Consider the following 13,800-nt stretch of genomic DNA (forward strand, 5'->3'; position numbering starts at 1 on the left):
TTAAACCTTCAAGCTATACCCCTAGCCCTATTTTATTTTTATTATGAAACAGAGATTCACTAGGTTGATGAGAGTCTCGCTACTTACTGAGGCTGTCCTTGTAATTGTGATCGTCCTGTCTCAGCCTCCCAAGTACTGGGATTACAGGCATGCACCATCAAGCCTGGCTTATTTTTCAAGACAAAAAACAGAAAGGAATGGGGATGTAGCTCAGAGGTAGAATGTCCCTGGGCTCAATCCCCAGTACCACAAGAAAGAAGATGATGAAGGAGGTGGAGGAGGAGGCGGAGCAGAGGCAAAGTTGGTCTCACCATGTTGCTTGCTGTGACCTGGAGGGAGGCAGAGCCACATCCTGGAAGGGCCCCTCTCCTCTTGCATAGTCCTCCCCTTTTCTCTTCTTGATCATATCCCTTTGCCCCTCCCCAAAATGTATTGCCCTTTCAGAAAGCAAAAATGGTAGCGACCCTAGAGTCAAAAGGACTCGGGCTCGTGACATGCCAGCAGTTGCGAACTTGGCTCATGCACCTGGCCTCTGTAAGCTCAGGACCTACAACTATAAATCAAAGATGGCCGTATTCCTACTTCACAATGTTGTTGTGAGGATTATACAAGACTACGTATATCAGATGCTTTACAGAGCCCAGCACACAGTAGGCATTCAACTGCAATGTCGTTACTGGCTGGAGATTATGGCATTCAGACGCGGAGTCAGGGCCCGGCCCAGCCTCCACTCAGGGTACCACAGAGGCTGGGTCCAAGGGCCTTCTCTCCATCCCTGCATGGCCAGGTGGCCTCAGTGGTCCCGTGATGGCTGGGAACTTGCCTTGCTGGGCATAGAGTAGAGAAGACCTGCCCTCCACTAATAGTTAAGGCGTATTTACCCTGAGCCAGGCCATGTTCTACTTCTTTGCAGATATGAATTCATTTAAACTTTATACCAACCCGGCATGGTGTGTGTGATTCTTCTCCCACCTTAGCAATGTGAAAGAGAAATTAAGTGACTCTCCTTCCCACACCACTACCTTCCTGTCCCTTCTTCAAGGAAAGGGGACTAATTCACCAACCCTGTACCCCTGAGGAGAAAAAAGAATTTTTTTGTACTGGGGATTGAACCCAACAGCATTCTATCTGAAATACACCCCCAGGTCTTTTTATTTTATTTTATTTTTTATTTTGAAACAAGAGTCTCACTAAGCTGTTGGGAGTCACTCTAAGTTGCTGAGGCTGGCCTCAAATGTTTGATCCTCCTGTCTCACCTTCTCAAATCCTGGGATACAGGCATGTGCCACCAGGCCCAACTAGAAACTCTCTTCTTGACTTGTGCTTGGTCCCATAGCTCGCCCTTGCTTGAGGAAAATATTTGCTTTGTGATTATCAAAGCTCTGGAAAATTCTAAGGCATTTCTCTTTTTTATTCTCTTTCCTTTTGGTCTTTTCTGCGGGATGCATGACGGACAAAGACATCCAGGCAAAAGAAATTATAGGAGAAAAAGCAGACAAGGGCTTAAGTCCCAGCTGTGGCTATGCACAGCCCTGACCAGCTGAGACTCTTCTTTGAGCGACTCAGCTCCTGAGTGCTTTCATCTATAAAACAGATAACATTTATCACATGGTATTGTGATGTGGACCAGAGAAAAGGATGCGGTGAAGGGATACTCACATCTGCCTTGCTCTGTGGACTCATTTCCAGGGCTGGGTGAAATGGCTGCAGAAGCACTTAACACAGCACCTGGTACACAGCACACGCTCCGTCAACTGCTTCCACCACTCCTTTCCACCCTCGTGACCAGCCCCTTCCCCGGGACTAGAAATGGACTGAAGTCAGGTGCAGTGGTGCACACCTGTAATCTCAGTACTTGGGAGGCAGGAAGGTGGCAAGTTCAAGGAAGGCCAGCTTCAGCAACCTGGTGAGCACCTCAGCAATTAAGTAAGACTCTGTGTCAAAATAAATAATAATAATAATATAGGGCTAAGTGGTGTAGTACAAGAAAGAAAGGAGAGAGAGAGAGAGAGAGAGAGAGAGAGAGAGAGAGAGAGAGAGAGCGCGCAAAGATTGGCTTAAAGTCCCAACAGATTGCTGGAATTATTTCCAAGGCATGATTTGTGGAAGAAAAATATCTGTGTGTTTCTCTTTCATAAATCTAACATCTGCTTAAGAGATATTTGTAGCTTTTAAAGCTTTTTTTTCTTTTTCTTCTTTTTTTTTTCTTTTGGTGTGTGTGTAGGAGGGCACTGGGGATTGAACCCAGAGGCATTCTACCTTCAAGTTCCACCCTCAGTCTGATTTTATTTGGAAACAGGGTCTCATTAAGTTGCTGAGAGCCTTACTAAGTTGCCGAGACTGGCTGCAAACCTGCGATCCTCTTGTCTCATCCTCCCAAGTGTTGGGGTTACAGGCATAGAATACCATGTAAAAGAGAATAGCCTCCCACATAATTAAAATAAATACTCCAAACACTTCCTCTAAAGCTCTTTTTTTTTAGTCTTCGTTACTCAAAAAGTCAACACTCCCAATCAGACTTGAATAGGACCCCAAGCTACTTTGCTAGCTTCCAGGAGTAATGGAGAAGATGTAGATTTTTAGAAATCAGACCTCTGGATTCAAAGGCAAGTTTGCAACTGCTGTGTGACCATAGGCAAGACACTTCTCCTCTCTGAGCCTTGGCTTCTTCACTTACGAGATGGGGAGAAAGGCTAGTACTGACGCCACAGGATCATGAGGAGGAGGAAATGAGATGTGAAGACAATCTATAAAATATGAAACAATCGAATATAACTTGGTATCATTTAGAGGCATGGTGTCACATTTAATGCTCAATTACAACAAGTGAGAGCCTTTGGGATTTGGCCTCTGTGAATTTCCTGATTCTGTCTTAACAGTTTGTGCAATTAGGTCTCCTGTTATAAGCTGTTTTGAATCCTTTTGGAAGGAGGCAAAGTACAAAAACAAGCAAAACAGCTTCCTGGTGAGAAATCACCTGGCCCTTTATCCTCTCCACACAGGTTGCATTTAGGGGTTAGATTTGGTATCTGCCACCTGAAATTCTCTGTTCTTATTTCTCTGGATGAAGGTAATTCAGACATGAGCCAGGCTGAGTCCAAACAGCCCTGAAGGCATAGCCTTCTGTCTCTGACAATAGTTACCCAGCCAGAAAAAAAGGTGCTACTGGCCAAGGAAAGTCTCTCCTGAAAGCGCCTCCTCAGATCCTCTGTTTCCTACCACTTGCCTCCTAGCAGAGGCCTGCGTTTTGCCTTCTGTGGAATTTTTAGAAGCACAATGCCTTTTGGGAAATTTAATTTTTCGACCCACGAATTTGCCAACCATATGGAGAGGTGGGGCTGAAACGAGAGAGCCAGGAGGTGAGACACCGAAGCTGTCGCTGCATTTTAAACATAGCACACGACGTGTTACACAAACACCATTCATAAACCTGAGTCACAGGTTTCAGATGGGAGCTGGGTACATATATAAATAGCCTGTGCATGTTAAACAGTAGAAAAGCAAGGAAGTTGGGGGAATAAGGTCAAAATCATTGTGCTCAATTTAAACATCATAAAAATCTCAGCTGTGTCATTATTTACAACCCCCCCTCCACAACTCCCACCCAAAAAAATAGGAGAGAAAGCCAAGTGGAAAATTCTAAATAGCTGATATCCTCACGTTGAACTAAACTGTACAAATGATGCGGCATCATAAAATGAAGTTATAATTATGTAGTCTCACTTCCTGGCTGCCGAGGCCCATGGCACAGAACTGCTGCCCGACAGGATTTTCTGGGCTTGGAACTGCTTTGAGATTTTTACCAAAAGGTGGCTTGGATCAGCACTGACCAGCTGGCTTGCATTAAATAACACTCATGGGTTCTGGTGGAAGCCAAAGAATGTGCCTTGTGACAGTGAGGAACTAACACCTTGAACATGTCACAGTGTTTTTAAAATCCATTCTCCTCTATTCCCCCTCCCCAGCTCACCCAGTGACATCGGACACAGCTCATGACCAGCACACCACCTAAGGCCAGCTCACAAAGTGACTGCCCCAATGCTACCACGAAGCAGAGTAAAAACTACATATCCCAGCAGGCACAAGGCTAGTCAAGCCCAGACACTGAGGCGAGGGGCGTGGCCTCAGCTTGGAGGAACCAAAGTAAGTCTCTGGCGGCCCATGACATCGTCTAGGCTTTCAAAGCCTGAGCCCCAAGACTTGGCCTTGAGTCTCAGTCATTCTGCTCCTTAGCAGCCTGCTGGCCTGGTTCTCACTGTCCTGGAACTCAGCATGAACTTGGACTTGCAAGGTGCTGTTTGATGAAGTGGGGTCAGGAGCCAGCAGCTGACTTGTAGGAGAGGTTTAATGTCTTGTTGCCTACTTCCTGGTGCCCCCAGAAGGACTCCACAACCTGTGTGTGGGATCTGAAAACTGAGGACTGTGCGACGCAGGGCCACAAGGGACACACGTGAGTAGCTCAGCCAGCTGCCGCCTGATTTCAGTTCCTTCGGGTTCATTCAGTGCCTGCTTGGGTCTCTTCCTCACTCTGGTCCTTCCTCCAGTCTCCAACAGAAGTGGACTCCTCAGCCTCGGCCTCACCTCTCCCATCTCAGTCTCTGATGAAGTGTGTGGTCTCTAGGTTAAGAGCTCACTAAAGTGTAGATCATGCTGGATATAGAAAGAAAACGGAAAGCAGATGTTAGTGGGAGCCTGCAAAGGAAGCCAGCTCTCAAAAGAGAGGCTTCCAAAGGCTGGACCCTGGGCTTCTCCCTCCTTCTTTGTCACCAGAGCACCTTGTCTACCCTCTACTGTGCCCCTACAACCTCCCATAACACAGAAATAGATGTTTGTTAGGACAGCATTCTGTGCCCCTCGGATAAAAGATGATTGCTCTAAGTGCCTATTATTATTCTCATCAGCCTGATTGGTACAGCTCTTATTCCTTCTCCTGCAATTGCTGGGCAGGCCTCCGAGGAGCGAGGGGTGCGGCAGGTTCCTTCTGCCACCAGCTGCCGCCACATGCTTATGCGGCAACTGTGTCCAGGTGCCCCAGATGCTGCTGCAAAATGCTAGTGCCAGGGACCTGGGGTGAAGGTCGTCATCACCACCAGGGGGGCCGCCGATGTATGAACACGGCCCTTTGAGCATTCAGACCAAATGAATTCTACATTGGGTAACTCCTGTGCCCTCCTTTTAAAACAAACTTCAGGTAATCAAGCATGGGTCCTAGGGTGGTACCCCAACAGCACTGGGGGCAGGGATGGGGTGCATTCTCTGCTCTCAGAAGGAGCTCCGGATTAATTCAGCAAGACTGATCAATAGTCCACATCAAATGTACTACTTTGAACATGGGCAGGAAGAAACATAACCACCTTTTTACATTATAGAAGGAATAGTCTAACAAGCAAAACCAAGGCCAGGGAACGGCGATGCTTTCCTTCGAAGCCTCTGCAGCAGTGAAGACCAATGAGCTCTCCTGTGCAGCCCAAGTTCCAAGCTCTGGAACCTGATGCGCCCCGGGCTCACAGGGCACGGCTAGTCAGGTCTGCAGCCAAGGGACCTGCTCTCACTGCACAGCCAGCACAGAAAGGTGGGGAGCTACATCCTAACTCCAAAGCCAGTCCTCTCTCCATCAAGACCCTGGCCTCACTGTGGATGTCTTTAAGATGATCACATCTGCATCAGGCCCCCGGAGCCACTGGCACTATCCCGCGTGGCTCCACCCACCACCACCACCACCCAGGAATCACAGAGCAGCGTTGCTCTCCATCTGGGAATCCCTGTGCCTTTGCTGTAGTAGTGACTGCCTAAAAACTGCAAAGAAGTGCTTGCCTTGCCTCAGTCTCCCACACTGAGGTGGATCCCAGGCCCATGGGGCAGGAGCCAGGGAAGGCCCTGACTTCATTCTGCAGGTGTTGAAGAGGGACAGTGCTGTCTCTGGGGATGGTCCACTCAGCCTAGGACTCTGCAGAAGGACTGTCTGCAGCTCAAGAGGAAAGCAAGGTTGGCTGCATTCCAGAGAAGATACCTAAGAGGGAGGCCACCTAAGAAACCCACCATTGTGGCGAGTCCGCAAGAGCCTGGTGGGGCCCCTCCAGGCCCCCCATGACAGGAACCAGCCTGAGTTCACGTGTACAGCCAGACAGACTTGGGAGAACTGTTAGGCAGACTTGGGAGAACTGCTAGATATCTCAGAAATCTCTAGAGGCGTCAAATCCTCTCCAGGTCCCTGCAAGTTGAAATAAGAGATGTCCCAGGGTATTTCCTTGAGGGAGACACCCTGAGCCTGGACCACTCGACTCCAAGAAGAAAGTGCTAGAGTAACCCAAATCCCCTCCACAGCCAAGTTATTTCAAAAGACCTCTGGACCTCTGAATCAAACGGAGAGCGGAGGGGAAGCTGAACCCAGCACGCTAGAATGGCAGGTCTCTTTCTAATTGTGCATCTGAAACTGAGGAGGCTCATTTAAAATACAGATGCCAGCCAGGCGTGGTGGCACATGCCTATCGTCCCATATATGGGAAGCTGAGACAAGAGGATCGCAGGTTTGAGGCCAGCCTTAAGAACTTAGTGAAGTCCTCATCAACTTAGTGAGACCCTGTTTCAAAACAAAACAGAAAAAAAAAATTAAAAGGACTGTGGGTGTAGCTCCAAAAATTAAATTCTCATTCATAGAACTACTAAGAATAAGATGCCAGCTGTACTGCTTAGAAGTGGAAAGCAAACATCAGCCAGACATGGTGGCGCACACTTGTAATTCCAGTACTTGAGAGGCTGAGACAGAAGGACTGCAGGTTCAAAGCCAGTCTCAGCAACTTAACAAGATTCTCGGGAACTTAGCAAGACCCTGTGTCACTGAGTGTGGTGTCTTATGCCAGTAATGCCAGTACTTGGGAGTACTTGGGAGGCTAATACAGGAGGATTGCAGGTTCACAGCCAGCCTCAGCAATTTAGCGAGACCGTCAGGGTCTAAATGAGACCTTGTTTTCAAATAATAAAAAATAAAAATAGGAGCTGGATGTGGTGGTGCACGCTTATAATCCCAGCATTCGGAAGGCTGAGACCGGAGGATCACGGTTGGCGGACAGTCTCAGCTACTTAGTGAAGCCTCTGCAACTTAGTGAGACCCTATTTCAAAAATAAAGAATAAAAAATAGCACTGGGAGTGTAGCTCGGAGGTAGAATGCCCCCGGGTTCTGTCCCTAGTACTGCAAAAAAAAAAAAAAAAAAAAAAAATAGGACTGGGTATGTAGCTTGAATGTAGAATGCCCCCTGAGAAGTTCAACTCCCAATGCATATGCACACACGTGCAAGCGCACACACGCACACACACACACACACACACACACACACGACCCTGTGTCAAAATAAAAAAATAACATTGGTATGATGGTGCACACCTGTAATTCCAGTACTTGGGAAGCTGAGACAGGAGAACTGCAGGTTTGTAGCCAGCCTTAGTGAGACCCTGTTTCAAAATAAAAATAAATTAGAGCTGAAGGTGTAGCTCAGAGATAGAATGATGCTGAGTTCAATCCCTAGTACCACACAAACAAACATACATACATACATACATACATACATACATACATACATAAAATGCAGGTGCCTAACCTCCCCAAATCTGACTCAATAGAACTAAGCCGAGGAATCTACATTTTTTGTGGAACTGGGAATTGAACCAGGGTCTCACTAAGTTGCAGAGGGCTCACTAAGTAACTGAAGCTGGCTGGGAACCTGCAATCCTCCCATCTCAGCCTCCCAAGTACTGGGATTACAAACATGTACCGTCACACCCAGCTAGGAATCTGCATTTTGAAGAAGCACACCCTCTTCACTCCCTGCCCCTACTTTAGGTAAGCTTCCAGCTCCAACACTATTAATCGTGACCTTGAGGAAATTACCCACCTTCTCAGACACAGTTCCTCCATTTTAACATGTAGGGGAGGATGGTATTTATCACAGGAAGCTCAGAGCTCAGAGCCTGGTGCTTTTTTTTTTTTTTTTTTTTTTTTTTTTTTTTTTTTTGGTGGTGGTACTGGGGTTCCTGGAAACCCTTCTACCTCCGGGCTACACTTCCAGACCTATTTTATACTTTTCTTTTATTTGGAAACAGGGTCTCTTAAGCCAGCGAGGCTGGCTTCAAACCTGCGCGATCCTCCTGTCTCTGCCTCCCAAGTGTGGGGATTACAAGCGTGCGCCACCGTGCCTGGCCTGGTTCATTTTTAAATGCTGAATAAGGCAGCTACTTCCCAGACCATACAGCCCAATCCGGACCCAGAGGTGGCCATGGAGTCTGACACACCCCTTCACTCAGCCATGCCTGCTGGAGACAGCACTGGAATATCCAGGGATATCCACGGCCCTCTGGAACAACAGCAGGGTAACAGGCGAAAGGACCCAGACAGGAGCACAAAGTGAGCAGGCAGGAGGAAGAGATGTTCCCAGAAGAGGCACTCTGGGGTTTCAAGGTCCGAGAGCATCTGTTTATAGCCCTCTGCTTAGCTAGAAGTTCTGAGTGAAGAGGTAAAGAGAGGGGAGATTCCGGAAATGGAAATGCAAAGTGAGCAAGTTTTACTCCGTTAGAATGGTGTTATATAATATTGAAAGAATTGTTAAGCATAAGCATTTAATGGCCCAATGAGCCCCTCTGAAGCATGACTGCCACTGAGAGGTTGCTGTTATGGTACCCAAAAATCTTTCCCAACAGGCTCAGGGGCAATGAGGCTGTGCTTTCTGGGCCCTGGGTAACCTGACAGGCTGAGCTGCAGAGTTCTGAGAGGCGGGGATGTTCTAGGAGACGTTGGTAGAATGTGTTTACTCATTAGGCCCAAAGATGTGCACGGGACCTCCAGCCTTCATACAAAAGCCCTGAACTACCCTCACAGGCCACCTCTCCAAAGCCTTGTGGAGATTCCCTTCCATTTTCTGCAGAAGTCAAACCCGCCAGGAGCAGCAGACACTCACCAGTACAAGTAGTAGAAGAAGGAGAGGAGATAGAAGGCCAGCTTACACCAGGCCTCCTTCTGACAGTAGCTCAAGGTGTCTGCATTCATGACCACTGGAGGGTCGTAGGCTAGTTCTGAACTATCTGCTGGACAGTGGAAATACCTGTGGGAGAGAGGACAGGGCATCACTGGCTTCTGGGACTTCCAACATCATCTGGGCCAAGCCCTCCTGATGTAGGCCTTCCCTCCGGTGATCCCTACCAGTCAGCTGTCTACCTCTGCCCAGGTCAGAGCCTGCACACCACTGAAGTGTGGCTCTGCACCCCCTCGGAGCAGGCGCCGAGTCCTCCAATATTCATCTCCACTGGCGAAATCATGGTGATTTTGCCCATGTGCAAAGATGTGCTTACTGAAAGAAAACTGTCCCCTTGTGTCCTCTGAGGATACCAGAAAGATGCCAGGGTGTTAGAGGTATAGAGCTATATTCTACCTTAAAATGTAAGTACTTTGAGCTAGATATGTTGGCACATTCCTGTAATACCAGCACTTGGGAGGCTAAGACAGGAGCATCACAACTTAGTGAGGCTCTCAGCAACTTAGACCCTCCCATTTCCAAATAAAAAAATAAAATGTTAGGGTATAGCTTGGACCACACACAAAAACAATTAACTATTGGGCTGGGGATGTCAATCAGTGGTAGTGTGCTTGCCTAGCATGTACTAAGCCCTGTATTCCATCCCAGCACTGCAAAAAATATCTAATTTCCTCAGCTTACCTATACCCTTCCACCTAGACCCTCACCTATATTCCTGAGTGCTCTGGGAGGGGCATTATATTCTATCTTGAGAGTAAAGCAGTTTTCAAGTTGTGTGTGCTTATATGTGTGTGTGTGTGTGTGTGTGTGTGTGTGTGTGTGTGTTACTAGAGATTGAACCCAGAGGTAGTCTATGTTCAAGATATATCTCCAACCATTTGTTTGTTTATTTTGAAACAGGTTCTTCTAGATTGCTGAGAGTCTCACTAAGTTACTGAGGCTTGTCTCAAACCTGTGATCATCCTGTCTCAGCCTCCCAAGTATTGAGATTGCAGGTATGCGCCACCACACCTGGCTGTTTTTCTCGGTAAAAGGACCCAGAACAGCTCAAAGAGCTTTGGCCATGTGTGGGGAGGCAGGAAAGCAGAACAGCTGGCAGAGGAGAAAAGCTGCAGAGCACTTGGGAGCCACATCCACACCAGCTCACACCAGCAGACCCCAGGTTGCTGCCCTCAGCAGGGTGCTTTCCCAGGAAGCCTGAAAACACAGGGCAGCCAACATTGCCCAACCCACTGTTTCTAGTCCTTCTGGGAAGGAATCCCAGGAGGCAGGAGCAGGAATTCATGGCTCCTGCCAGGCACTGGGACAGGTAGTTGCTCTCAGTCCTCTGCAAACAACAAGACACTGACCCCACTGCCTTAGAGCATCAGCCCTGTGACACGGCAACGTGGACAGCCTGAGTTTCAGTCCCCTCTCCCCTCCCTTTCAGAGCATTGTGCTGATGCTGCCTGTCACTCACAGTGCTGAGAAGAATCAATCCACTGATCCCTGCTGGCTCCTAGCCTCTGGCTCATCATCTCTCCTCTGCCTGGGAGCAGATTTCAAAACCTATTTGCCTTCACTGTGCCTTAGTTCCCAGGTGACCTCATTAAGTGGAGACAGAGGGACAGGGTGACCAAGTGGTTTGGTGGCAAGAACCGGGGCTCTTCTGTTTCCTGGTCCCCAGACTGAGCTTCCCTGGGCCTCAATTGCTCATCTGTAAAGTGGAGATGAAACTGCCCTCTCAAAGGGCTGTTGTGATTGGAGTGCAGTGAAGTATGCAAATAACTTGCAAAGGACAGGTGCTCATGAATGGCAGGCAGCGTTCCTGCTTTTATTGAAGAGGCTGAGAGCTGGAGCAGAGGAGAGTGTACCTGCAATGGGAACATCACCAGACTGAGCTGGCTGGAAAAGAGGGGCAGAGAAGAGAAAAAAAGAGCAGTGTTCAGACCCCGGGGTGTGTGTGTGTATGTGTGTGTGTGTGTGTGTGTGTGTGTGTGTGTGTGTGTGTGTGTGTGTTTTTTGCTGGGATTGAACCCACGAACATTCTACCTCCACTCTACACCTCCAGCCCTGTTTTCTTCTTTATTTTGAAACAGGGTCTCACTAAGTAGCTGAGGCTGGCTGCAAACCTGTGATCCTCCTATCTCAGCCTCCCAAGGACTGGGATTACAAGCATGTGCCACCATGCCTCGCTTGGGACCCTGATTTTTAAAGAAATAATTCTTTTTTCCTTTCATGCTCTGAGTACTTACTAATTATGAGAAGTTCACGTAGATCCTGTCAGGAATCCAAAAAAATAAGACAAGATCCCTACTGGCAAGGGGACTCCAGCTGTTCCACTCCGGACATCAAGGTAAAGCATGAGACATCCCTCAGTGGGTACTCACATTTCAATATCATAATTATCCTATTTGGCTTCTCTCTATGCTCAGATTTCAGCGGATTGCCTTCACTCACTACTATAGCTTGGATCTGTACTGTTCCCCGAGGGTCTACGTGGTAAAGACTTAATCCCCAACTTGATACTACTGGAAGATTGTGGACCTTTAAGAGGTGGGGGCTCCTATGTCCTTGAAGGGCATTATGGGACCCCTATCTCTTGCTCTCTCTTTCTTGCTTCCTGGCTGCCAAGAGATGAGCAGTTTCCTCTGCTATGTGTTCTTGACATGATGCGAAGTCTTGCCTCACAAAAGTAACAGGGCCAATTAACCATGAACTGAAACCTCCAAAACTGTGAGCCAAAAGAAACTCGTCTCTTATTAAGTTGATTATGATGGATATTTTGTTAGAGTAACAGAAAACTTATCAATACATTTAATGTGGAACTTCTCTAGATAACCAACTCATTTTCCTTCCTCCCTAAGCTTTTTATTTCTTCTGTCCTTTGTGCTTGGTCAACGGCTCCATTACCCTCCCTGTTCTCTCCCCATCCCACCTTCTACTACCTAGGCAAGCTCGCCCCCATCTCTTCACCTGGAATTTCACCATGGCTCACAACTAGGTTTTGCCTTGAGTATTTTACTTCCCAACTCACTCTTTACACTTCTCCTAGGGCCACCTTCTCAAGAAGCAGATCAGGTGATGGCGTTTCTCTCCCCCAAAGCTTCTGATAGACTGTCATTCCCTTTCAAATGAAGTTCGACTTCATGAAATCTCAGGCCTCCACATAAGATTCCCAGCTGTTGTCCAATGGCATCTCTTCTCATCTCCTCTTTCAACCACAATGAACAAATGTTGTTCCCAAACATGCAAGCGCTCTCTGGCCTTTTGGTTTCTGCATATCCCTCAACCTGTAGTACGCCTTTCCAGACTTCCCAAGTCATTATTCAGTCTAACTAAAGTTCTTTCTTCTCTACGCTCCTACAGCTATTCCTCATATGTCTGTTAAGAATATTTCTCCCTGTCACTCAGTTATACCTTGAGGGTAAGGATTATATTTTGTATTCATCTTGGAATCCTCTTAAATGCCTAATGAGAAGTATGTGTTCTATATGTTTGCTTAATGAAAGAGTGAAACGCTCTAGATGTGACTAAATAAAGGCTACATTTTATGATAAAGTGACAATGATTAAGAGTTGGGGGCCCAAAGCTCTGGGACCAAGGGGCCCAGGGCAAGCAATGTATCTGCACAACTGCATTCTCTACTACTCTGTACTCCCCACTCCTGCCTTCCATATCCATATGGTGGCTATATTTTACAAAATTAAAAAATAAAAACCAAGCCACATGATCTGACACATGGTCCTAGCAGGGAATAGAATATGTGACATCAGAAGTGTCCCAGAAAATTCAGTCCATCTGGTAGGTGCTTTTTTTTTTAATTAAGATATACTTTACATATCATAAAATTCGCCCTTTTAAAGTGCACAATTCAATGGGTTACAGTATATTTATAGAGTTGTGCACCATTAGCACTATCTAATTTCAGAAAATTTTCATCACACCATGGAGAAAACCCTGTACCCATTAGCAGCCATTTCCCATCCCTGCTCTCTCCCAATCCTTGGGAGATAGGGAGAACTCTGTCTTTATAAATTTGTGTATTCTGTATATTTCATGTAAATGCAATCATTTAATATGTGACCATTTGTTTCTGGCCTCTTTCAACTTATATTTTTTTTAAGGTTCATCCCTGTTGTAGCATGTAGCAATACTTTATTTTTACTGCCAAATAATATTCCCTCATATGGATATACCATATCTGGTTTATCCATTCACTTGCTGATGGACACCTGGGTTGTTTCCACTCTTTGGATATTATGAATAACACTGAACCTGCAGAGTTTGGGCCTGTGATCAATGGAGCAAATGGAAAGGCCTTCCATTATTGGTCTTGTTGCCTAAGAGCAGCTTGGGGAAGGGAATTTGGAGTGAAGGTCCCCAAAAGGAAGAGATGAAAGGACAGCACTAGGCAGTTGAACTATTTGTGGGTCACTGTCCCTGGAGAGCAGGCTGCTCAAGCAGAAAGGGGCCCCTTTCAGGCAGACTTACCTCCAGAAGTGGTAGAAGAGCAGAGGGACGTTGAGCCCCAGGGTGAGCCACTCCTGAGCACACAGGAACATGATGCAAAAGAGGCTGTGGATGGAGTACTCCGGGAGCACCAGCTGGAGAGGGGAAAGAGACAAAGAGACACAGGCCTGCTTTAGAGGGAGGAAGGGCCGCTCCCACTTCCCCATAGGCCACTTCCTAGATGTAGCCCTCCCTGCTGCAGCACAGTCATTGCCCCAAGACTCTGACCATTTCTGGAAAGTTATCCATGTTTTATACCCAATTCCGAATAAACCCAGGCCCTAT

The 13,800-nt window shown here is 47.1% G+C and overlaps 1 protein-coding gene across 3 annotated transcripts in view; it reads right to left on the minus strand.

Moving 5' to 3' along the window:
- Positions 1 to 4,622: 4,622 nt before the first annotated feature.
- The window catches only part of CNIH3 (cornichon family AMPA receptor auxiliary protein 3), a gene marked incomplete at both ends in the record, with an annotated part of 122,233 nt that continues 113,055 nt past the window's right edge, over positions 4,623 to 13,800 (minus strand). For 2 of the 3 annotated variants that reach the window (XM_080698295.1, XM_080698294.1), the window contains 3 exons: positions 4,623 to 4,650; positions 8,950 to 9,093; positions 13,498 to 13,610. In XM_080698295.1, coding sequence (XP_080554421.1) covers positions 4,623 to 4,650; positions 8,950 to 9,093; positions 13,498 to 13,610 — 285 coding nt within the window. The remainder of the gene's footprint in view (positions 4,651 to 8,949; positions 9,094 to 13,497; positions 13,611 to 13,800) is intronic. The other variant, XM_080698296.1, reaches the window with a different exon arrangement.

Source organism: Muscardinus avellanarius (assembly GCF_963383645.1).
Source record: "Muscardinus avellanarius genome assembly, chromosome: 7".
Classification (NCBI taxonomy): Eukaryota; Metazoa; Chordata; class Mammalia; order Rodentia; family Gliridae; genus Muscardinus; species Muscardinus avellanarius.